General features: G+C 45.0%; 1 protein-coding gene across 1 annotated transcript in view; it reads right to left on the minus strand.

Moving 5' to 3' along the window:
• The window catches only part of LOC115155048 (neurobeachin-like), a 161732-nt gene that overhangs the window by 58503 nt on the left and 76404 nt on the right, over positions 1-26825 (minus strand). Inside the window, exons 7-14 of the mRNA XM_029701843.1 lie at positions 24214-24340; positions 20723-20842; positions 18385-18531; positions 14237-14293; positions 13448-13588; positions 13115-13248; positions 1577-1685; positions 1315-1467 (exon numbers count right to left, since the gene is read on the minus strand). Coding sequence (XP_029557703.1) covers positions 1315-1467; positions 1577-1685; positions 13115-13248; positions 13448-13588; positions 14237-14293; positions 18385-18531; positions 20723-20842; positions 24214-24340 — 988 coding nt within the window. The remainder of the gene's footprint in view (positions 1-1314; positions 1468-1576; positions 1686-13114; positions 13249-13447; positions 13589-14236; positions 14294-18384; positions 18532-20722; positions 20843-24213; positions 24341-26825) is intronic.

The raw sequence follows: 26825 nt of genomic DNA on the forward strand, positions 1-26825 counted from the left end.
TCATTTTACCACCTCAGGCACAACTAGCCTCATCTGAGAAGTTTGCACAAACAACATCTAAGTTCAGACATTTAAAAACCTTTTAATTCCTCGCTCATTCTCAACCACCGTCTCTCTCTTGCTCTCTCTCTCTCTCACACACACACAACTTGCTCCCACTCCCACATCCTTAGCCCCCTCACACACACTGTCACTATTCAGCTCTGTGCTTACCATCCAGGGTGATTAGAAATAGCATTAACGAGATGGCTCCCTTTATTAACGAGGTGTCCCTAACAAAGTGGTAGTGGAATATACTGAACTTGCACTATACCCACTAGTGCAACAGCTAATTCAGAACTGGCATTAGCCAGCTCAAATGAACATCGTTAAGAGCTGAATCCCATCCTCTTTCTCTCTCTTCCATCTCCTCTCTCTCTCTCTCTCTCTTCCATCTCCTCTCTCTCTACAATTTACTCTCTCTTCCATCTCCTCTCTTTCTTCCATCTCCTCTCTCTCTCTTCCATCTCCTCTCTCTCTTCCATCTCCTCTCTCTCTCTTCCATCTCCTCTCTCTCATCTCCTCTCTCTCTCTCTCTTCCATCTCCTCTCTCTCTCTCTCCCATCTCCTCTCTCTTTCCCCACTCCACTCTCTCTCTCCCATCTCCCCTCTCTTCCACATCTTCTCTCTTTCCCCACTCCACTCTCTCATCTCTCTCCAATCTCCTCTCTCTTTCCCCACTCCACTCTCTCTCTCCCATCTCTCTCTCTCCCATCTCCTCTCTCTTTCCCCACTCCACTCTCTCTCTCCCATCTCCTCTCTCTTTCCCCACTCCACTCTCTCTCTCCCATCTCTCTCTCTCCCATCTCCTCTCTCTTTCCCCACTCCACTCTCTCATCTCTCTCCCATCTCTCTCTCTTCCATCTCCTCTCTCTTTACCCACTGCTCTCTCTCTTTCCCCTCTCTCTCTCCCTCCCCCCAATGCTTCTCTCTTTTCAGCTGTTCTCTCCTTCTATATTTTTGCTCACATTCTTCTCTTCTTCTACAATTCTAATTATACACACTTTTTAAAATTCCTTTATTGACTCGCTCACAAAAAATGTCCCTTCCAGTTGCTGTGGGGAATCAGCTACCTCTGGAGCAAGATTATAGGATCTGGACAGAACAATACGGGCCAGGCTGCGCTGGGCTCATATTGGCGGAGGTGTGTGTATCCAGACGGTACAGTAGATCAGGAGACACACACACACACACAGACACACACACACACACACACACAGACACAGACAGACACACTCTCTCTCTCTCTCTCTCTCTCTCTCTCTCAGTCCCTACCTTGGCGGGTGTGTGTATCCAGATGGCAGCATTGAAGAGGACGTGGTCACACAGCTGTTTGAGGAGTGGCGCTCCGTGGGTCAACCCGTCCAGGTACTTAGCAAAGGACAAAAACTGTTCCAGCACCGCTCTGGTGACGTGGACCCTGGACGACTGGAGAGAGAGAGAGAGAGAGAGAGAGAGAGAGAGAGAGAGAGAGAGAATCAATCAATCAGTAACTCAATCAGTCAATCAATCAATAGTATTGTGAGCGAATATTTACCTTCTCCAGCAGGTACCCGATCACCAGGAATCCTTTCCCCCCCAGCATCTGTTCCTGCATAGCCACGGAGCTCTTCAACAGCTCAACAAGGAAAGCCAGCAGGGTGGCACTGCAACACAACACAACACAGAAACACACACACACAATTTAACATATAGAACACACACACACATGCACGCACAATCACATCTGTAAATACATACAGTATGTTATGTAGATGAAAGCAAATATTTATTAATTGAATCTGAAGAACCAGTCATGAAGCACCAATCATGAAGCCCCAGTCATAAAACACCAAACATGAAGCACCAATAGCCTAGAGGTTAAGAGTGTTGAGCCACTAACAGAAAGGTTGCTGGTTTGAATCCCTGAGCCAACGAGGTAAAAAATCTGTCTATGTGCCCTTGTTCCACACACTTAACCTTAATTTCTCCTTGTAAGTCGCTCTGGATAAGAGTGTCTGCGATCAATCCCTGATAAACTGTAGGCTGAGAATGGAGTCATTAACTAACTCCTCTCTGATAGTAGAATGGAGTCATATTAACTAACTCCTCTCTGGTAGTAGAATGGAGTCATATTAACTAACTCCTCTCTGGTAGTAGAATGGAGTCATATTAACTAACTCCTCTCTGGTAGTAGAATGGAGTCATATTAACTAACTCCTCTCTGGTAGTAGAATGGAGTCATATTAACTCCTCTCTGGTAGTAGAATGGAGTCATATTAACTAACTCCTCTCTGATAGTAGAATGGAGTCATATTAACTAACTCCTCTCTGGTAGTAGAATGGAGTCATATTAACTAACTCCTCTCTGGTAGTAAAATGGAGTCATATTAACTAACTCCTCTCTGGTAGTAGAATGGAGTCATATTAACTCCTCTCTGGTAGTAGAATGGAGTCATATTAACTAACTCCTCTCTGGTAGTAGAATGGAGTCATATTAACTCCTCTCTGATAGTAGAATGGAGTCATATTAACTAACTCCTCTCTGGTAGTAGAATGGAGTCATATTAACTCCTCTCTGGTAGTAGAATGGAGTCATATTAACTCCTCTCTGGTAGTAGAATGGAGTCATATTAACTCCTCTCTGGTAGTAGAATGGAGTCATATTAACTAACTCCTCTCTGATAGTAGAATGGAGTCATATTAACTAACTCCTCTCTGGTAGTAGAATGGAGTCATATTAACTAACTCCTCTCTGGTAGTAGAATGGAGTCATATTAAGTAACTCCTCTCTGATAGTGGAATGGAGTCATATTAACTAACTCCTCTCTGGTAGTAGAATGGAGTCATATTAACTAACTCCTCTCGGATAGTAGAATGGAGTCATATTAACTCCTCTCTGATAGTAGAATGGAGTCATATTAACTAACTCCTCTCTGATAGTAGAATGGAGTCATATTAACTCCTCTCTGGTAGTAGAATGGAGTCATATTAACTCCTCTCTGGTAGTAGAATGGAGTCATATTAACTAACTCCTCTCTGGTAGTAGAATGGAGTCATATTAACTCCTCTCTGATAGTAGAATGGAGTCATATTAACTAACTCCTCTCTGATAGTAGAATGGAGTCATATTAACTAACTCCTCTCTGGTAGTAGTATGGAGTCATATTAACTCCTCTCTGATAGTAGAATGGAGTCATATTAACTAACTCCTCTCTGGTAGTAGAATGGAGTCATATTAACTAACTCCTCTCTGGTAGTAGAATGGAGTCATATTAACTCCTCTCTGGTAGTAGAATGGAGTCATATTAACTCCTCTCTGGTAGTAGAATGGAGTCATATTAACTCCTCTCTGATAGTAGAATGGAGTCATATTAAATAACTCTCTGGTAGTAGAATGGAGTCATATTAACTCCTCTCTGATAGTAGAATGGAGTCATATTAACTCCTCTCTGGTAGTAGAATGGAGTCATATTAACTACCTCCTCTCTGGTAGTAGAATGGAGTCATATTAACTAACTCCTCTCTGGTAGTAGAATGGAGTCATATTAACTCCTCTCTGATAGTAGAATGGAGTCATATTAACTAACTCCTCTCTGGTAGTAGAATGGAGTCATATTAACTCCTCTCTGGTTGTAAAATGGAGTCATATTAACTCCTCTCTGATAGTAGAATGGAGTCATATTAACTCCTCTCTGGTAGTAGAATGGAGTCATATTAACTAACTCCTCTCTGGTAGTAGAATGGAGTCATATTAACTAACTCCTCTCTGGTAGTAGAATGGAGTCATATTAACTAACTCCTCTCTGGTAGTAGAATGGAGTCATATTAACTAACTCCTCTCTGGTACTAGAATGGAGTCATATTAACTAACTCCTCTCTGGTAGTAGAATGGAGTCATATTAACTAACTCCTCTCTGGTAGTAGAATGGAGTCATATTAACTCCTCTCTGGTAGTAGAATGGAGTCATATTAACTCCTCTCTGGTAGTAGAATGGAGTCATATTAACTAACTCCTCTCTGATAGTAGAATGGAGTCATATTAACTCCTCTATGGTAGTAGAATGGAGTCATATTAACTCCTCTCTGGTAGTAGAATGGAGTCATATTAACTCCTCTCTGGTAGTAGAATGGAGTCATATTAACTCCTCTCTGGTAGTAGAATGGAGTCATATTAACTCCTCTGTGATAGTAGAATGGAGTCATATTAACTCCTCTCTGGTAGTAGAATGGAGTCATATTAACTAACTCCTCTCTGGTAGTAGAATGGAGTCATATTAACTAACTCCTCTCTGGTAGTAGAATGGAGACATATTAACTCCTCTCTGATAGTAGAATGGAGTCATATTAACTCCTCTCTGGTAGTAGAATGGAGTCATATTAACTAACTCCTCTCTGATAGTAGAATGGAGTCATATTAACTCCTCTCTGGTAGTAGAATGGAGTCATATTAACTAACTCCTCTCTGGTAGTAGAATGGAGTCATATTAACTCCTCTCTGGTAGTAAAATGGAGTCATATTAACTAACTCCTCTATGGTAGTAGAATGGAGTCATATTAACTAACTCCTCTCTGGTAGTAGAATGGAGTCATATTAACTAACTCCTCTCTGATAGTAGAATGGAGTCATATTAACTCCTCTCTGGTAGTAGAATGGAGTCATATTAACTCCTCTCTGGTAGTAGAATGGAGTCATATTAACTCCTCTCTGGTAGTAGAATGGAGTCATATTAACTCCTCTCTGGTAGTAGAATGGAGTCATATTAACTAACTCCTCTCTGATAGTAGAATGGAGTCATATTAACTAACTCCTCTCTGGTAGTAGAATGGAGTCATATTAACTAACTCCTCTCTGGTAGTAAAATGGAGTCATATTAACTAACTCCTCTCTGGTAGTAGAATGGAGTCATATTAACTCCTCTCTGGTAGTAGAATGGAGTCATATTAACTAACTCCTCTCTGGTAGTAGAATGGAGTCATATTAACTCCTCTCTGATAGTAGAATGGAGTCATATTAACTAACTCCTCTCTGGTAGTAGAATGGAGTCATATTAACTCCTCTCTGGTAGTAGAATGGAGTCATATTAACTCCTCTCTGGTAGTAGAATGGAGTCATATTAACTCCTCTCTGGTAGTAGAATGGAGTCATATTAACTAACTCCTCTCTGATAGTAGAATGGAGTCATATTAACTAACTCCTCTCTGGTAGTAGAATGGAGTCATATTAACTAACTCCTCTCTGGTAGTAGAATGGAGTCATATTAAGTAACTCCTCTCTGATAGTGGAATGGAGTCATATTAACTAACTCCTCTCTGGTAGTAGAATGGAGTCATATTAACTAACTCCTCTCGGATAGTAGAATGGAGTCATATTAACTCCTCTCTGATAGTAGAATGGAGTCATATTAACTAACTCCTCTCTGATAGTAGAATGGAGTCATATTAACTCCTCTCTGGTAGTAGAATGGAGTCATATTAACTCCTCTCTGGTAGTAGAATGGAGTCATATTAACTAACTCCTCTCTGGTAGTAGAATGGAGTCATATTAACTCCTCTCTGATAGTAGAATGGAGTCATATTAACTAACTCCTCTCTGATAGTAGAATGGAGTCATATTAACTAACTCCTCTCTGGTAGTAGTATGGAGTCATATTAACTCCTCTCTGATAGTAGAATGGAGTCATATTAACTAACTCCTCTCTGGTAGTAGAATGGAGTCATATTAACTAACTCCTCTCTGGTAGTAGAATGGAGTCATATTAACTCCTCTCTGGTAGTAGAATGGAGTCATATTAACTCCTCTCTGGTAGTAGAATGGAGTCATATTAACTCCTCTCTGATAGTAGAATGGAGTCATATTAAATAACTCTCTGGTAGTAGAATGGAGTCATATTAACTCCTCTCTGATAGTAGAATGGAGTCATATTAACTCCTCTCTGGTAGTAGAATGGAGTCATATTAACTACCTCCTCTCTGGTAGTAGAATGGAGTCATATTAACTAACTCCTCTCTGGTAGTAGAATGGAGTCATATTAACTCCTCTCTGATAGTAGAATGGAGTCATATTAACTAACTCCTCTCTGGTAGTAGAATGGAGTCATATTAACTCCTCTCTGGTTGTAAAATGGAGTCATATTAACTCCTCTCTGATAGTAGAATGGAGTCATATTAACTCCTCTCTGGTAGTAGAATGGAGTCATATTAACTAACTCCTCTCTGGTAGTAGAATGGAGTCATATTAACTAACTCCTCTCTGGTAGTAGAATGGAGTCATATTAACTAACTCCTCTCTGGTAGTAGAATGGAGTCATATTAACTAACTCCTCTCTGGTACTAGAATGGAGTCATATTAACTAACTCCTCTCTGGTAGTAGAATGGAGTCATATTAACTAACTCCTCTCTGGTAGTAGAATGGAGTCATATTAACTCCTCTCTGGTAGTAGAATGGAGTCATATTAACTCCTCTCTGGTAGTAGAATGGAGTCATATTAACTAACTCCTCTCTGATAGTAGAATGGAGTCATATTAACTCCTCTATGGTAGTAGAATGGAGTCATATTAACTCCTCTCTGGTAGTAGAATGGAGTCATATTAACTCCTCTCTGGTAGTAGAATGGAGTCATATTAACTCCTCTCTGGTAGTAGAATGGAGTCATATTAACTCCTCTGTGATAGTAGAATGGAGTCATATTAACTCCTCTCTGGTAGTAGAATGGAGTCATATTAACTAACTCCTCTCTGGTAGTAGAATGGAGTCATATTAACTAACTCCTCTCTGGTAGTAGAATGGAGACATATTAACTCCTCTCTGATAGTAGAATGGAGTCATATTAACTCCTCTCTGGTAGTAGAATGGAGTCATATTAACTAACTCCTCTCTGATAGTAGAATGGAGTCATATTAACTCCTCTCTGGTAGTAGAATGGAGTCATATTAACTAACTCCTCTCTGGTAGTAGAATGGAGTCATATTAACTCCTCTCTGGTAGTAAAATGGAGTCATATTAACTAACTCCTCTATGGTAGTAGAATGGAGTCATATTAACTAACTCCTCTCTGGTAGTAGAATGGAGTCATATTAACTAACTCCTCTCTGATAGTAGAATGGAGTCATATTAACTCCTCTCTGGTAGTAGAATGGAGTCATATTAACTCCTCTCTGGTAGTAGAATGGAGTCATATTAACTCCTCTCTGGTAGTAGAATGGAGTCATATTAACTCCTCTCTGATAGTAGAATGGAGTCATATTAACTCCTCTCTGGTAGTAGAATGGAGTCATATTAACTAACTCCTCTCTGGTAGTAGAATGGAGTCATATTAACTAACTCCTCTCTGGTAGTAGAATGGAGTCATATTAACTCCTCTCTGATAGTAGAATGGAGTCATATTAACTAACTCCTCTCTGGTAGTAGAATGGAGTCATATTAACTAACTCCTCTCTGGTAGTAGAATGGAGTCATATTAACTCCTCTCTGATAGTAGAATGGAGTCATATTAACTCCTCTCTGGTAGTAGAATGGAGTCATATTAACTCCTCTCTGGTAGTAGAATGGAGTCATATTAACTAACTCCTCTCTGGTAGTAGAATGGAGTCATATTAACTCCTCTCTGGTAGTAGAATGGAGTCATATTAACTCCTCTCTGGTAGTAGAATGGAGTCATATTAACTCCTCTCTGATAGTAGAATGGAGTAATATTAACTAACTCCTCTCTGATAGTAGAATGGAGTCATATTAACTAACTCCTCTCTGGTAGTAGAATGGAGTCATATTAACTCCTCTCTGATAGTAGAATGGAGTCATATTAACTCCTCTCTGGTAGTAGAATGGAGTCATATTAACTAACTCCTCTCTGGTAGTAGAATGGAGTCATATTAACTAACTCCTCTCTGATAGTAGAATGGAGTAATATTAACTAACTCCTCTCTGATAGTAGAATGGAGTCATATTAACTAACTCCTCTCTGGTAGTAGAATGGAGTCATATTAACTCCTCTCTGATAGTAGAATGGAGTCATATTAACTCCTCTCTGGTAGTAGAATGGAGTCATATTAACTAACTCCTCTCTGATAGTAGAATGGAGTCATATTAACTAACTCCTCTCTGGTAGTAGAATGGAGTCATATTAACTAACTCCTCTCTGATAGTAGAATGGAGTCATATTAATTAACTCCTCTCTGGTAGTAGAATGGAGTCATATTAACTCCTCTCTGATAGTAGAATGGAGTCATATTAACTCCTCTCTGATAGTAGAATGGAGTCATATTAACTAACTCCTCTCTGGTAGTAGAATGGAGTCATATTAACTCCTCTCTGGTAGTAGAATGGAGTCATATTAACTAACTCCTCTCTGGTAGTAGAATGGAGTCATATTAACTAACTCCTCTCTGGTAGTAGAATGGAGTCATATTAACTAACTCCTCTCTGGTAGTAGAATGGAGTCATATTAACTAACTCCTCTCTGGTAGTAGAATGGAGTCATATGAACTAACTCCTCTCTGGTAGTAGAATGGAGTCATATTAACTAACTCTTCTCTGGTAGTAGAATGGAGTCATATTAACTAACTCCTCTCTGGTAGTAGAATGGAGTCATATTAACTAACTCCTCTCTGGTAGTAGAATGGAGTCATATTAACTAACTCCTCTCTGGTAGTAGAATGGAGTCATATTAACTAACTCCTCTCTGATAGTAGAATGGAGTCATATTAACTAACTCCTCTCTGTTAGTAGAACTATAGAGTTATAGTACTGTACCTTAGATGCTAAAAAGAGCTGTGCTGCTTTGTTTATTGACCTGTCAAAGGTGTTCGACCCTGTTGATCATTATGTTTTGCTGAATAAATGATCAACAGTAGGCCTGGGATATACAGCCTGTTTACGGTTTCAGACTTATCTTAGTGACAGAACTCAGGCCATCTTGACAGGTTAAATATGAACTTCTTGAGATTCAAAATTCTATATTGGGTCCATTATTGTTCAAGTTGTATATTAATGACATAGGAAACACTGTTAATACTTGTAACATTTATCTCTATGCAGATGACACAGTTTTGTATTTCTGTGCCACCTCAGTGCAGCAGGCCATTTGTGAATTTCAGCATGACTTTGATTCAATTCAGAAATCACTTACAGATCTTAAATTAGTGTTAAATACAAGTAAAACCAAGCTCATGCTGTTCTCTTGGTCATGAAATGTTGACCCTGAGGACCTGCATATCTGTGCTACAAATGGAGGCCAAATTGAGCTTGTTTCTCAATATAAGTACCTGGGTGTCTGGATTGATGACAAGTTGTCCTTCGTAACGCATATAACAAACCTGACTAAGCAGCTAAGATCCAATATTGTTTTTTTATATTGAAATAAATCATGCATTAGTATTGAAAATAGGAGAAAGATTGTCTGTAAGAAAAGAGCTGCATTCTCTTTGATTTATTTACAAAGCAATCTGACAGAAACTCCCTCTGTACGTATGTAACATAATTAACTAAGATAAAAAAAATCATAAGTTACCAAACCCGTTCACAGGAATGGATAGCACTAGAGATCCATTCCCAGATTTGGGAAATCTGTGTTTTGTTTTTATTGCCTCTAATTTGTGGACCAATCTGCAGATTTCACTGCAGTTAGATGTACTGGTATCACTCAGGCAGTTAAAATTATTGATTGAGGACCTCTACGTAGTTGAATGTGATTGCTTTTATTAAATATATATATTTTTTTAGTTTTTTTTTTATTCCGCTGAAATGTATTGTTTCATACATATGTGTATGTTGTTTTAATATTCAGATTTTATTTTAATGTATACAGGGCTCTCTGGTAAAAAAAGAGATTTTAGTCTCAATGTGACTCCCTGTTTAAATAAAAGTTAAATTAAACAAAAAACAGTGTATAGTAACACAGTATATAGTTATAGTAGTACTGTAACAGTATAAAGCTATAGTAGTAATGTAACAGTATATAGTTAGTAGTACTGTAACAGTATATAGCTATAGTAGTAATGTAACAGTATATAGTTATATTAGAACTAACAGTACATCGTTATAGTAGTACTGTAACAGTATAGAGTTATAGTAGTACTGTAACAGTATATAGTTATAGTAGTACTGTAACAGTATATAGCTATAGTAGTAATGTAACAGTATATAGTTAGTAATACTGTAACAGTATAGAGTTATAGTAGTACTGTAACAGTATAGAGTTATATTAGTACTGTAACAGTATATAGCTATAGTAGTAATGTAAAAGTATATAGTTAGTAGTACTGTAACAGTACATCGTTATAGTAGTAATGTAACAGTATATAGTTAGTAGTACTGTAACAGTATATAGCTATAGTAGTAATGTAACAGTATATAGTTAGTAGTACTGTAACAGTATATAGTTAGTAGTACTGTAACAGTATATAGTTAGTAGTACTGTAACATACAGTATATAGTTATAGTAGTACTGTAACAGTATATAGTTATAGTAGTACTGTAACAGTATATATTTATAGTAGTAATGTAACAGTATATAGTTAGTAGTACTGTAACAATATATAGTTATAGTAGTAATGTAACAGTATATAGTTAGTAGTACTGTAACAGTATAGATTTATAGTAGTAATGTAACAGTATATAGTTATAGTAGTACTGTAACAGTATATAGCTAGTGGTACTGTAACAGTATAGAGTTATAGTAGTACTGTAACAGTATATAGTTATAGTAGTAATGTAACAGTATATAGTTATAGTAGTACTGTAACAGTATAGAGTTATAGTAGTACTGTAACAGTATAGAGTTATAGTAGTAATGTAACAGTATATAGTTATAGTAGTACTGTAACAGTATATAGTTAGTGGTACTGTAACAGTATAGAGTTATAGTAGTACTGTAACAGTATATAGTTATAGTAGTAATGTAACAGTATAGAGTTATAGTAGTAATGTAACAGTATATAGTTATAGTAGTACTGTAACAGTATATAGCTATAGTAGTAATGTAACAGTATATAGTTATATTAGTACTGTGACAGTATAGAGTTATAGTAGTACTGTGACAGTATAGAGTTATAGTAGTACTGTGACAGTATAGAGTTATAGTAGAACTAACAGTATATAGTTGTAGTAGTACTGTAACAGTATATAGTTAAAGTAGTACTGTAACTGTATATAGTTATAGTAGTACTGTAACAGTATATAGTTATATTAGAACTAACAGTATATAGTTATAGTAGTACTGTAACAGTATATAGTTATAGTAGTACTGTAACAGTATATCGTTATATTAGAACTAACAGTATATAGTTATAGTAGTACTGTAACAGTATATAGTTATAGTAGTACTGTAACAGTACATCGTTATAGTAGTACTGTAACAGTATATAGTTATAGTAGTACTGTAACAGTATATAGTTATAGTAGTACTGTAACAGTATATAGTTATATTAGAACTAACAGTACATCGTTATAGTAGTACTGTAACAGTATATAGTTATAGTAGTACTGTAACAGTATATAGTTATAGTAGAACTAACAGTACATTGTTATAGTAGTACTGTAACAGTATATAGTTATATTAGAACTAACAGTACATCGTTATAGTAGTACTGTAACAGTATATAGTTATAGTAGTACTGTAACAGTATATCGTTATAGTAGTTGTCATGACTGGCCTGTTCGGGTCAGGTTACCGTGGACCACACTCCTACCAGAGACATCTCTCACACCCACCAGAGGAGGAGAGACAGAGATATATGGAAGTGGGGGGATTTATGACAACTCACGCCCATTGCAAATCTTAAGGCAGCAGACAAAATCCCTTTGTCTTCTCACTGTGGAGGAATGTAATGTAATGATGGGCCTATGGAGAACCTACCTCAGAACAGCAACATGCAATAAATGGACTTTGGGACGATATGTTTAATCAGCCACAATGGTAGTAATGGCGATAGATGGAATATGAAAAGGAACGGTTTTTGTTTGTTTGTTATGTTATTAAAAGTTAAATGACGACATTATAAGGAAAACATTGTAACTTGAAGAATTTTCACACTATGTACTTGATGTTTGAATACTGTACGTTGTGTGTAAAATGTCCAGATCAAAGAGAATGTTCTCTCTCTTTCTCTTTTGAAATCCCTATTTCGTGTAACACGTGGACATATTGTGTTGGTCCGCTAGGGACGTGTTTTATCGTACTAAGTTCTAATCAATAGCCCATACTGTGTGTTTGTGTATCTTATATTATCATTTTAGCTTGTTAGTAAATAAACAATCAACTCAATTGGTGTGTTACGGAATGATTTAGTGAGACTCAGGTTTGTGCAGATTTCCAGATTATGAGATGTTCAGAATGAGACTGTAGAGGAAATTAATTCATTACCTGATTAATTTAAAGCACATTTACATTTTAGTCATTTAGCAGACGCTCTTATCCAGAACAACTTACAGTAGTGAATGCATACATTTATTTTCTTTTTTTCTCCACACTGGTCCCCCATGGGAATCAAACCCACAACCCTGGCGTTGCAAACACCATGCTCTACCAACTGAGCCACACGGGACCACATAATTATAAACAGTTAATCATTCGATGAACAGCAGTCGTCACAATCAATCCAACGTTACGATATAGTACTGTAACAGTATATAGTAGTGCAGCTCCAGATAGGGTAGTGCATTGCATTGCTGAGACATTAAATATGTAGAGGATTCAGCCCCTCATCTTTATACAGACTTACTAACGGCACATTGGGGGGCTCGGACTATGGGACACGCAGAGAGAGAGAGAGACACACATACATGGATAGATAAAGAGAGAGCGAGAGAGAGAGAGGGATCTTTCTCTCCCTCCTATTCACCACACGGTGGTGTCCACAGACCTCTCTCTGTCTCTCTTCCTCTCTGTCTCTCTCTCTGTCTTGTCTCCCTCCCTCCCTCCCTCCTACTCACCAGACGGTAGTGTCCACAGACCTCTCTCTGTCTCTCTCCCTCCCTCCCTCCCTCGCTCCCTCCCTCCCTCCCTCCCTCCCTCCCTCCTACTCACCACACGGTGGTGTCCACAGACCTCTCCCTCCCTCCCTCCCTCCCTCCCTCCCTCCCTCCCTCCTACTCACCAGACGGTGGTATCCACAGAGCTGTCGTTGAGTTGTGTGTAGTCCAGTTGTGAGAAGAGAGGGAAGAGGACCTGAATCCCTCCTATAGAGTGGATGGCACTGTGGATGGAGTGGGTCACTATGGCCTTCACATCCTACAGGAGAGAACACACTGTTAGGACACACACACACACACACACACACACCAAAAACCCGGTTTGTATGCAACACACACACAGCCTGTAAAATGGGTCGATATGACCTTCATAGCCTACAGGAGAGAAAACATACCATCAACACACAGATTAAAGTCACCCCCTCCCTTCCTCACCCCCCCCCCCCCCTCTCACTGACCTGCAGCATGAGTGCGTGTGGTGAGTGAACGAAGTTGGATGCATTCTCTCTGGGTGATGACTCCAGGCAGAGCTGGGCGTCGGTGGCCTTGGCGTTGTAGGTGAAAGAGATGGAGTTGGCTAGCTTCCCATCGTACAGGACCTGCAGTACAGTACATTACATTACATTACAGTACAGTACATTACATTACATTACAGTACAGTACAGTACAGTACAGTACATTACATTACATTACATTACATTACATTACAGTACATTACATTACATTACATTACATTACATTACAGTACGTTACGTTACGTTACGTTACATTACATTACATTACATTACAGTACAGTACATTACATTACATTACATTACGTTACATTACATTACATTACAGTACAGTACATTACAGTACATTACAGTACATTACATTACATTACACATTTCAGTCATTTAGCAAACTCTCTCATCCAGAATGACTTACAGTCAGTGCATTCATCTTAAAAGGGATACAGCAAGATTATGGCAATTAAGACAGTTTTATACTTACCCAAAGTCAGATACCATTTCTATGCTAGCATACCCATAGACTTCAAGTCATTGAGCTAAGGCTAGTTAGCATCGGTTCATGAAACTACCTCTAACTTCCTTCATACTGCATGCAAAACCCCCTAAAATGATATCAACGAGTTCATCTGACTCTGGGGAAGTAGAAAATATCAGTTTCCCTTCAAGGTAGCTAGGTAACAGAACCACATAGTCACAGTCATTGTATGTCCAACTTTTCCTCAATAACCTGCCTACCTGCTTATGGTGCTCCGCCAGGTGGATATCACTCTCCGACTTAAACTTAAAGGTGCTCTACAGGGGGGAGATACAGGAGGGGAGATAGAGGAGGAGGGGGGAGATAGAGGGGGGAGATAGAGGGGGGAGATAGAGGAGGAGGGGGGAGATAGAGGAGGAGGGGGGAGATAGAGGAGGAGGGGGGAGATAGAGGGGGGAGATAGAGGAGGAGGGGGGAGATACAGGAGGGGAGATAGAGGAGGAGGGGGGAGATAGAGGAGGAGGGGGGAGATAGAGGAGGAGGGGGGAGATAGAGGGGGGAGATAGAGGAGGAGGGGAGATAGAGGAGGAGGGGGGAGATAGAGGGGGAGATGGAGATAGAGGAAGAGGGGGAGATAGAGGGGGAGATGGGGGAGATAGAGGGGGAGATAGAGGGGGAGATGGGGGAGATAGAGGGGGAGATAGAGGAAGAGAGAGAGATAGAGGGGGGAGATAGAGGAGGAGGGGGGAGATAGAGGGGGGAGATAGGGGGAGATAGAGGAGGAGGGGGAGATAAAGGAAGATAGAGAAGGAGGGGGAGATAGAGGGGGGAGAGGGGGGAGATGGGGGAGATAGAGGAGGAGGGGGGGAGATATGGGGAGATAGAGGAAGAGGGGGAGATAAAGGAAGATAGAGAAGGAGGGGGAGATAGAGGGGGGAGAGGGGGGAGATGGGGGAGATAGAGGAGGAGGGGGGAGATATGGGGAGATAGAGGAAGAGGGGGAGATGGGGGAGATAGAGGGGGCAATAGGGGGAGAGAGGAGGGAGAGGGGGAGAGAGGAGGGAGAGGGGGAAAGGTAGGGAAAACAAAATATTAATTAATGAAAGAAAAGGAAGAAGGCATAGATAGAGACGTATGACATAGAACGGAGAGTGTTCATCTCTCCCCCCAGTTACCTACTAAGGTTAACCTAGTTACCTACTAAGGTTAACCTAGTTACCTACTAAGGTCAACCTAGTTACCTACTAAGGTCAACCTAGTTACCTACTAAGGTTAACCTAGTTACCTACTAAGGTTAACCTAGTTACCTACCAAGAGTTTCCTAAAGGCTGGAGCATCAGAGTGAGTTTCCTAAAGGCTGGAGCGTCGGAGTGAGTTTCCTAAAGGCTGGAGCGTCGGAGTGAGTTCCCTAAAGGCTGGAGCGTCGGAGTGAGTTTCCTGAAGGCTGGAGCGTCGGAGGGAGTTTCCTAAAGGCTGGAGCGTCGGAGTGAGTTTCCTAAAGACTGGAGCGTCGGAGGGAGTTTCCTGAAGGCTGGAGCGTCGGAGTGAGTTTCCTAAAGGCTGGAGCGTCGGAGTGAGTTTCCTAAATGCTGGAGCGTCGGAGTGAGTTACCTGAAGGCTGGAGCGTCGGAGTGAGTTTCCTAAAGGCTGGAGCGTCGGAGTGAGTTTCCTGAAGGCTGGAGCGTCGGAGTGAGTTTCCTGAAGGCTGGAGCGTCGGAGTGAGTTTCCTGAAGGCTGGAGCGTCGGAGTGAGTTTCCTAAAGGCTGGAGCGTCAGAGAGAGTTTCCTGAAGGCTGGAGCATCAGAGGGAGTTTCCTAAAGGCTGGAACGTCGGAGGGAGTTTCCCAGTGGCTGGAGCGTCGGAGTGAGTTTCCTAAAGGCTGGAGCGTCGGAGGGAGTTTCCTAAAGGCTGGAGCGTCGGAGTGAGTTTCCTAAAGGCTGGAGCATCGGAGAGAGTTTCCTAAAGGCTGGAGCGTCGGAGTGAGTTTCCTAGTGGCTGGAGCGTCGGAGTGAGTTTCCCAGTGGCTGGAGCGTCGGAGTGAGTTTCCCAGTGGCTGGAGCGTCGGAGGGAGTTTCCTGAAGGCTGGAGCGTCGGAGTGAGTTTCCTAAAGGCTGGAGCGTCGGAGTGAGTTTCCCAGTGGCTGGAGCGTCGGAGGGAGTTTCCTGAAGACTGGAGCGTCGTAGGGAGTTTCCTGAAGACTGGAGCGTCGGAGTGCGTTTCCTAAAGGCTGGAGCGTCAGAGAGAGTTTCCTGAAGGCCGGAGCGTCGGAGAGAGTTTCCCAGTGGCTGGAGCGTCGGAGTGAGTTTCCTAAAGGCTGGAGCGTCGGAGAGAGTTTCCCAGTGGCTGGAGCGTCAGAGTGAGTTTCCTGAAGGCTGGAGCATCGGAGTGAGTTTCCTAAAGGCTGGAGCGTCGGAGTGAGTTTCCTGAAGGCTGGAGCGTCGGAGGGAGTTTCCTAAAGGCTGGAGCGTCGGAGTGAGTTTCCTAAAGGCTGGAGCGTCGGAGTGAGTTTCCTAAAGGCTGGAGCGTGGGAGGGAGTTTCCTAAAGGCTGGAGCGTCGGAGTGAGTTTCCTAAAGGCTGGAGCGTCAGAGGGAGTTTCCTAAAGGCTGGAGCGTCGGAGTGAGTTTCCTAAAGGCTGGAGCGTCAGAGGGAGTTTCCTAAAGGCTGGAGCGTCGGAGTGAGTTTCCTGAAGGCTGGAGCGTCGGAGAGAGTTTCCCAGTGGCTGGAGCGTCAGAGTGAGTTTCCTAAAGGCTGGAGCGTCGGAGTGAGTTTCCCAGTGGCTGGAGCGTCGGAGTGAGTTTCCCAGTGGCTGGAGCGTCAGAGTGAGTTTCCTAAAGGCAGGAGCGTCGGAGAGAGTTTCCTGAAGGCTGGAGCGTCGGAGTGAGTTTCCTGAAGGCCGGAGCGTCGGAGTGAGTTTCCTAAAGGCTGGAGCGTCGGCGTGAGTTTCCTGAAGGCCGGAGCGTCGGAGAGAGTTTCCTAAAGGCTGGAGCGTTGGAGAGAGTTTCCCAGTGGCTGGAGCGTCGGAGTGAGTTTCCTGAAGGCTGGAGCGTCGGAGAGAGTTTCCTGAAGGCTGGAGCGTCGGAGTGAGTTTCCTGAAGGCTAGGGAGAATAATGTTCAGTGAGCTGTTCTCTCTCTCTTAGATGTAGGAAGTAGCTGGCAAGTTAGTACAGAACGGTTGGAGAGGGTGTGAACGATGCTGAATAGGTGTTGACAAAGAAGAGCTCTCCAGTCGTAGTACCAAGACATTCAAAGACTGTTTTCTCAAAAGTGAGTTTACAAGTTCATCAACTTACAAAACAGAATTACTTTCCCCATTGTTTCCTCAAATGCAGTGTATGATATACCATTTTGTAGCTCTGAGTCTCTACTTTTATCCAATGTAAAAAAAGAGAAATTCAAATGTTGCTACATAAGACCGAATCCAGGTTGTGAGTCACAAATGTGCTCTCTCGTCAATGTACGAGGAGCAGGCCAACAGCGGAGAGGAGCTGTTCAGAGGAGCAGGCCAACAGCGGAGAGGAGCTGTTCAGAGGAGCAGGCCAACAGCGGAGAGGAGCTGTTCAGAGGAGCTAGCCAACAACACAGCTAACATGACAACTTCAAACTGAAACTGGAAAGACTGTAAACTAGCTCCACTTTGTTTCGTTTTACCTTTTTTCAACTGACATGTCTTTATATATATATATATATATCCATAAAAATAATGCCAGCTGATTCATGATTTCAATTGGCTGAGAAACGCTGCCTGCCTCTCTCTCTCTCTCTCTCTCGTCCCCATTACCATGGGACAGTTGGAGATAGAATTTGAATATTGAAACAATGTTGTAAATGTCAGAGAGACAGACCACTAGGTTTATACAAATCTCCACTGTTGAAAACTAAAATGTTAGTCTAAAAGAAATGTGAGATAATGTCTAGATGCTTTTTATAGTGGAGATCAAGTTTATAAATTGCCTGGCTGGGCTGATGAGGCAGTGGATTGAGTAGTCAGATGGAACAGAGTTAAACAGGCATTTTAACATCAGATAGATTTAGCCGCTGGTAACTTCCGGAATAGACTCCGGCTGGAACGCTGTTTTAACCAATCAGCATTCAGTTTCAGACCCGTTTGTATAATAGATTCTTCTTACAGTCACATGTTCATGTTGTTAATTAAAATAAAAAACCTTTTCATTCAAATCAATACTTCAAAACCAAACGGTAGGTCCTGGTAGTCCCCAAAAAATGGGTGTTTGGTAAATAGTGATTTTAATGAATGGAGGGAATTTGGAGCGGCAGTTTTTAGAGGAGCAGGACCAATGACAAACATTTCCAACTACTCAACTCCGCCCACATACTCTAGTGTGTACATGCGTGTGTGTGTGTGTGTGTGTGTGTGTGTGTGTGTGTGTAGAATTGTTTAGCCCTACCTTGTAGCCGGGACCCAGTTGATGTATGGCGAAGATCTGAGCGGGGTTGAGAGCTTCACTGAACACGTAGACGGCTCCCAGCTGACCACAGAACACCCTGTTAGCATCCGCCGTCTCCGACGAACCCAGAAAACACTTATCATAACTCTGTAGAGGAGAGGAGGGAGGGAGATGATGGGGGAGGGAGGGAGATGAGGGGGGAGGGAGATGAGGGGGGAGGGAGATAAGGGGGAGGGAGGGAGATGAGGGGGGAGGGAGATGAGGAGGGAGGGAGATGAGGGGGGAGGGAGATGAGGAGGGAGGGAGATGAGGGGGAGGGAAATGAGGGGGGAGGGAGATGAGGGGGAAGGGAGGGAAATGATGGGGGAGGGAGGGAGATGAGGAGGGAGGGAGATGAGGGGGTAGGGAGATGAGGGGGAGGGAGGGAGATGAGGGGGGAGGGAGGGAGATGAGGAGGGAGGGAGATGAGGGGGGAGGGAGATGAGGGGGAGGGAGGGAGGGAGATGAGGGGGAGGGAGGGAGATGAGGGGGGAGGGAGATGAGGGGGAGGGAGGGAGATGAGGGGGGAGGGAGGGAGATGAGGAGGGAGGGAGGGAGATGAGGGGGGAGGGAGATGAGGGGGAGGGAGGGAGATGAGGGGGGAGGGAGGGAGATGAAGGGGGAGGGAGGGAGATGAGGGGGAGGGAGGGAGATGATGGGGGAGGGAGGGAGATGATGGGGAGGGAGGGAGGGAGATGATGGGGGAGGGAGGGAGATGATGGGGGAGGGAGGGAGATGATGGGGGAGGGAGGGAGATGAGGGAGGAGGGAGATGAGGGGGGAGGGAGATGAGGGGGAGGGAGGGAGATGAGGGGGTGGGAGATGAGGGGGGAGGGAGGGAGATGAGGGGGGGAGCGAGGGAGATGAGGGGGAGGGAGGGAGATGATGGGGGAGGGAGGGAGATGATGGGGGAGGGAGGGAGATGAGGGAGGAGGGAGGGAGATGATGGGGGAGGGAGGGAGGGAGATGATGGGGGAGGGAGGGAGATGATGGGGGAGGGAGGGAGATGAGGGAGGAGGGAGGGAGATGATGGGGGAGGGAGGGAGGGAGATGATGGGGGAGGGAGGGAGATGATGGGGGAGGGAGGGAGGGAGATGATGGGGGAGGGAGTGAGATGAGGGGGGAGGGAGGGAGATGAGGGGGGAGGGAGATGAGGGGGGAGGGAGATGAGGGGGAGGGAGGGAGATGAGGGGGTGGGAGATGAGGGGGGAGGGAGGGAGATGAGGGGGGAGCGAGGGAGATGAGGGGGAGGGAGGGAGATGAGGGGGGAGGGAGGGAGATGAGGGGGGAGGGAGATGAGACGGGTGGCAGAGGAGGAGAGAGGGAGGGAGATGATGGGGAGGGAGGGGGGGGGATGATGGGGGAGGGAGGGAGGGGGGAGATGATGGGGGAGGGAGGGGGGAGATGAGACGGGTGGCAGAGGAGGAGAGAGGGAGGTACAGGTCATTCAGTAATTCATTATAACAGTCTTGGTCATTCAGTAATTTATTATAACAGTCTTGGTCATTCAACAGTAATTCATTATAACAGTCTTGGTCTCACAGCCTGAGGGAGAAGTCAGCTCCAGATATGATCAAAACCTCATGTTGCTTTCTGTGGTCAGTCCTGACACACACACACACACACACACACACACACACACACACACACACACACACACACAGTGTATGACGCTTCTTCCAGGCATCACTAATCGACTCGCTAAGGAAGACCAAACGATCATTGATCACACTATTCATGCACAGAGACACAATAGACTAAATCCCTGAGACACCTGGTAACCTGAAGTTGACTGTACACGTCCACAGGACATAGAGACGTACAACAACGTTCTGTTAACGTCCTGTCATAAATCCCCAGATGCTTCGTCACAGACACAGGATACGCCACAATAATTCATTTCATGTTAGTAGACTGTCTTACCCAGAGTGCCTTGCAGGAGCAATTAGGCTTGCGGCTTGCTCAAAGGGCACATCGATAAATTCTTCACGTAGTCGGCTCTGGGATTCAAACCAGCAACCGTTTCTTGATCACTAGCCCAGCGCTCTTAACCACTAGGCTACCTGCTGCCCCATATTCCCCGTTCTCCTGAAGTAAACACTGCTACACACGACTCTAAAAGCATTGTATTGGAGGAGGCACGGGGGTAAAAAGGAGTTTGATTGGGACACGTGATTCGTGTTAAAAGCTGTTGAGGATTTACCAGATACCTCCAAAACCTCAATTCCTCACACAGGAACAGGGACACGGTTGTTTTAACGGTAACAGGGAGATGGAAAGAGGGGGGGGGGATTTCTTACGTCGTTGGTGTTGACGTGCCAGGCCATGTCGCCGTAGGAGACCAGCTGACCGTTGACATAGCAACGGATCTCACTGTTCCTCCAGCGGTTGTAGATGTGGACGATGCTGATCATGTACCACTGAAACGGAGAGAGACAGGGGGGATTAGAGAGGGTTAGAGAGGGAGAGGGAGAGGGGGGGTTAGAGAGGGTTAGAGAGGGATGAGGGGTTAGAGAGAGAGAGGAAGGGAGGGGGGGTTAGAGAGGGTTAGAGGGGGTTAGAGAGGGTTAGAGAGGGATGAGGGGTTAGAGAGAGAGAGGAAGGGAGGGGGGGGTTAGAGAGGGTTAGAGGGGGTTAGAGAGGGTTAGAGAGGGATGAGGGGTTAGAGAGAGAGAGGAAGGGAGGGGGGTTAGAGAGGGTTAGAGGGGGTTAGAGAGGGTTAGAGAGGGATGAGGGGTTAGAGAGAGAGAGGAAGGGAGGGGGGGTTAGAGAGGGTTAGAGGGGGTTAGAGAGGGAGAGGGGGGGTTAGAGAAGGTTAGAGGGGGTTTGAGAGGGATGAGGGGTTAGAGAGGGTTAGAGAGGGATGAGGGGTTAGATAGGGTTAGAGAGGGTTAGAGAGAGAGAGGGAGAGAGGGGGGATTAGAGAGAGGGTTAGAGAGAGGGTTAGAGAGGATTAGAGGGGGATGAGGGTTAGAGGGGGTTAGAGAGGGTTAGAGAGGGTTAAAGGGGGTTAGAGAGGGATGAGGGGTTAGAGAGGGTTAGAGAGGGATGAGGGGTTTAGAGAGGGTTAGAGAGGGTTAGAGAGAGGGTTAGAGAGGGAGGGGGGTTTAGAGAGTGTTAGAGAGGGTTAGAGAGAGGGTTAGAGAGGGAGGGGTTTTTAGAGAGGGTTAGAGAGAGGGTTAGAGAGAGGGTTAGAGAGAGGGTTAGAGAGGGAGGGGGGTTTAGAGAGGGTTGGAGAGGGTTAGAGAGGGATGAGGGGTTAGGGAGGGTTAGAGGGGGTTAGAGAGAGGGTTAGAGAGGGTTAGAGAGGGATGAGGGGTTTAGAGAGGGTGAGAGAGGGTTAGAGGGGGTTAGAGAGGGAGGGGGATTTAGAGAGGGTTAGAGAGAGGGTTAGAGAGGGATGAGGGGTTTAGAGAGGGTGGGAGAGGGTTAGAGGGGGTTAGAGAGGGATGAGGGGTTAGAGAGGGTTAGAGAGAGGGTTAGAGAGGGATGAGGGGTTAGAGAGGGATGAGGGGTTAGAGAGGGTTAGAGAGGGATGAGGGGTTTAGAGAGGGTGAGAGAGGGTTAGAGGGGGTTAGAGAGGGAGGGGGGTTTAGAGAGGGTTAGAGAGAGGGTTAGAGAGAGGGTTAGAGAGGGATGAGGGGTTAGAGAGGGTTAGAGAGGGTTAGAGGGGATTAGAGAGGGTTAGAGAGGGTTGGAGAGGGATGAGGGGTTAGAGAGGGTTAGAGAGAGGGTTAGAGGGGGATGAGGGGTTAGAGAGGGTTAGAGAGGGTTAGAGAGGGAAGGGGGTTTAGAGAGGGTTAGAGAGGGATGAGGGGTTAGAGAGAGGGTTAGAGAGAGGGTTAGAGAAGGATGAGGGGTTAGAGAGGGTTAGAGAGAGGGTTAGAAAGGGTTAGAGAGGGGGTTAGAGAGGGAGGAGGGGTTAGAGAGGGTTAGAGAGGGAGGTTACAGGTTACAGGGCTGAGGATACAGGTTACAGGGCTGAGGTTACAGGTTACAGGGCTGAGGATACAGGTTACAGGGCTGAGGTTACAGGTTACAGGGCTGATATTTCACCTTACAGGGCTGAGGATACAGGTTACAGGGCTGAGGTTACAGGTTACAGGGCTGATATTTCAGATTTTGGAGTTTTTTGGGCCTACAGCAGTTGAGCTTATCATGTTCCTTCATTAGAAGGTTAAATAATGGAGGGAATTTCTCTCTCTTCTTTTCTCTGGTCCCTTTCCTAAATTTACCCTCTTCCGGTGTGTGAGAGAGGGGAGGGAGGAGAGGGAGGGAGGAGAGGAGAGGGAGGAGAGGGAGGGGGGAAGAGGAGAGGAGAGGGAGGAGGGAGAGGGGGAAGAGGAGAGGGAGGAGAGGGAGGGGGGAAGAGGAGAGGAGAGGGAGGAGGGAGAGGGAGGAGGGAGAGGGGGGAAGAGGAGAGGAAGGAGAGGGAGGGGGAAGAGGAGAGGGAGGAGAGGAGAGGGAGGGGGAGAGGGGGGAGGGAGAAGAGAAGAGGGAGGAGAGGGAGGGGGGAAGAGGAGAGGAGAGGGAGGAGAGAGAGGGGAAGAGGAGAGGGAGGAGAGGGAGGGGGGAAGAGGAGAGGGGAGGGAGGGAGGAGGGAGAAGGGGAAGAGGAGAGGGAGGAGAGGGGGGAAGAGGAGAGGGGAGGGAGGTGGGATAGGGGGAAGAGGAGAGGGAGGAGAGGGAGGGGGGAAGAGGAGAGGGGAGGGAGGTGGGATAGGGGGAAGAGGTGAGGGGAGGGGGGAAGAGGAGAGGGGAGGGAGGTGGGATAGGGGGAAGAGGTGAGGGGAGGGGGGAAGAGGAGAGGGGAGGGAGGTGGGATAGGGGGAAGAGGAGAGGGAGGGGGGAAGAGGAGAGGGAGGGGGGAAGATGAGAGGGGAGGTGGGGTGGGAAGAGGGGGGGAGGAGAGGGGAGGTGGGGTGGGAAGACGGGGGAGGAGAGGAGATGGAGGAGAGGTGGGAGAGGGGGAAGAGGAGAGGGAGGAGAGAGGAGGGAGAAGGAGAAGGAGACGAGGAGAGGGGGAGACGGGGAGAGGGAAGAGTAGAGGATTTTGCTGGTGTCTACAAAGCTACACACACACACACACACACACACACACACACACACACACACACACACACACACCAGGATGATGTCCTACAAAAAGGTAACTTTGGTCAAATGGCAGCATCACATACAGCATGCCAACTCAGCACCACTCATGAGGGAAGTCTGCCATCTGTGTGTGTGTGTGTGTGTGTGTGTGTGTGTGTGTGTGTGTGTGTGTGTGTGTGTGTGTGTGTGTGTGTGTGTGTGTGTGTGTGTGTGTGTGTGTGAGGCAGCAGGATAGTGCTGACTGTGTGATTGAGGATCAGTGTTCAGGTCTTATCTCCTCCCATCACTATTCAGGCAGCATCACAAATGGCACAACTTAACAGGGTGGTATAGGGCTCTGGTCTAAAGTAGTGTACTATATAGGGAATAGGGTTCCATAAGGCTCTGGTCTAAAGTAGTGCACTATATAGGGAATAGGGTGCCATAGGGCTCTGGTCTAAAGTAGTGCACTATATAGGGAATAGGGTTCTATAGGGCTCTGGTCTAAAGTAGTGCACTATATAGGGAATAGGGTTCTATAGGGCTCTGGTCTAAAGTAGTGTACTATATAGGGAATAGGGTTCTATAGGGCTCTGGTCTAAAGTAGTGTACTATATAGGGAATAGGGTTCTATAGGGCTCTGGTCTAAAGTAGTGCACTATATAGGGAATAGGGTGCCAATTGGGATGGACACTCAATGTGTGTGCAGTGCCTACCTTGCGGGGTTGAAAGTCGTACTTCACACAGTGCTGGAAGCCTTTCCCCTTGGACTTTAGCGACGTCACGATCAGACAGTTCCCCACAAAGTGAGCCGAGTAACCAATACCTTTACTGGTTCGAAAACTAGAGAGGAGAGGAGGAGGGGAGGGGAGAGAGGGGAGAGGGAGGGGAGGAGAGAGGGGAGAGGGAGGGGAGAGGGGGAGGAGAGCGGAGGGGAGAGGGAGGGGAGGAGAGAGGGGGAGAGGAGGAGGAGAGAGGGGAGGAGAGGGGGGAGAGGGGAAGGGAGGGGAGGAGAGGGGAGAGGGGAGGAGAGAGGGGAGGAGAGGGGGGAGAGGGGGGAGAGGGGGAGGGAGGGGAGGAGAGAGGGGAGGAGAGGAGGGAGGGAGGGAGGGAGGGAGGGAGGGAGGGAGGGAGGGAGGGGAGAAAACATTACGTAAACGGTATTTTCATGATAAACCTCTTTTTGATGTTATATCAGCAGGCAGCCGAGCTCAACCAAGTCTCTTTGTCCAATCAATTTACAACATCCTCCGAAACATAAAACACATCGTCATCCCTGTAGCATTTCAGATGAAACAAGAGGTCATTAAAAGGTCATGTTAAAACAGCCCAACACTAGTATCAGCCACCCCCATCTAGTCCTTCAGCACACTTCAAACAGGCCTAAGTCTACATCTGTGCCAAGGCAATTCCCACTGCGTATACAGCCAGTGTATTACTGTCTTGTCTCCTGGGGTGATGTGGTGTGGAGGCCCGTGTCAGACAGGGGGATAAAGTAGGAGCTGCTGGGGAAGGATGATAAAGGCTCTGGGGTTATCAGTCAGGCCACAGCCTCCCATCCATCTCTCCCCCTCCACCCTCCTCTCCTCTCCATTCCTCACACAGCAACTCTCTCTACCCTTCTCAGAGAGCTCAGCAGTCACCATGACAATGGGTGGTTACCAGGGAGACGGGATTACAAGCTCTCTCCCGGCTGGCGGTCAGGGCTCATCCCCTGTGATGATGTCATCTGGAGCAGGTAATGCTGGGATACGGAACACAAATCAAAATGTTCCGTTCTTATAATAGCTTTTACAAAAGTTTAGACTTACAAAATGGCAGCCATCTCTTCAACGAACACGGCTTTGGATTTGGAGTAGGGCCTATCTGTTCAATTGTATTTCTATGGTCACAACCAGAGCTATGTGCAGAGATAGAGGCTGTCCACGGACCCATTTAGGACATATCTCTGACCACAACACTCTCTAGGTGCAGGCAAAGCCCACTGTCTGCTGAATGATGTTCACGTTGAATATTATACATTGACAGCCTGCCATGCTGATCAACTTAGCTACCAGAGGTTCCTGTAAGTACGGGGCCTGTTAGAATCTACTGAATCTACTGTAGTAACTTCCTGTTAGAATCTACTGAATCTACTGTAGTTGTTAGAATCTACTGAATCTACTGTAGTAACTACCTGTTAGAATCTACTGAATCTACTGTAGTAACTACCTGTTAGAATCTACTGAATCTACTGTAGTAACTACCTGTTAGAATCTACTGAATCTACTGTAGTAACAACCTGTTCGATTCTACTGTAGTAACTACCTGATAGAATCTACTGAATCTACTGCAGTAACTAACTGTTACTGCCTGTCTGTCTGTCTGTCTGTCTGTCTGTCTGTCTGTCTGTCTGTCTGTCTGTCTGTCTGTCTGTCTGTCTGTCTGTCTGTCTGTCTGTCTGTCTGTCTGTCTGTCTGTCTGTAAACTCAAACAGAGATTTCTGTGAGCATGTGAGGCTTGAGAGAGAGAGAGTGAGAGACTGAACGAGAGTGAGAAGTAGCTGTAATGAAAGGTCATAGCTAATGAATTGTGACTGTGGCTAACAGCTACCACTAACGCAGTCTCACAGCGAGCCCCCGTCCCTCCGATCACTAATGGACTCATCTGACATTTAACACCATTTAAAGTCATTTTTCTATTAATCTACCGTTTATTTATGCCTGGATTGTTTTTGTTCACTTTTTTTTTCATTTCTCAATTATCTACCTATTTATCCAAAGTTCATTCACGTATTTTGAGATGACAGTTTGATCCATTAAAATCAGGCACACATTAATTCCCTCTCTCTCTCTCTCTCTCTCTCTCTCTCTCTCTCTCTCTCTCTCTCTCTCTGTCTCTCTCTCTCTCTCTGTCTCTCTCTCTCTGTCTCTCTCTCTCTCTCTCTCTCTGTCTCTCTCTCTCTCTCTCTCTCTCTCTGTCTCTCTGTCTCTCTCTCTCTCTGTCTCTCTGTCTCTCTGTCTCTCTCTCTCTCCCCCTCCTTCTTTCCATCTCTATCCCCTTTGACTCAGCAGATGTAGAATTTGTCGTTGGATTTAGGTTAGCTTGTGTATAGTCTTAACATTCTGTATACTCCCCCTTGTCCTAAGGGTAACAAATGGCCCTCCTCCACTAAACCCCTACAATAAAGCAGCTTAATTGAATTTTAAACCCCAAATCTATTTTGCATTATTAGAAACAACCTGTCATTCATCACAAACTTTGTTAATATCTGGATATTCCCTCTTCACAATGCAGAAAGACTGCATTTAAATCAGTGGACAACACTGTTTTTTATTACAACACACCT

This window comes from Salmo trutta, chromosome 19 (assembly GCF_901001165.1).
Source record: "Salmo trutta chromosome 19, fSalTru1.1, whole genome shotgun sequence".
NCBI lineage: Eukaryota > Metazoa > Chordata > Actinopteri > Salmoniformes > Salmonidae > Salmo > Salmo trutta.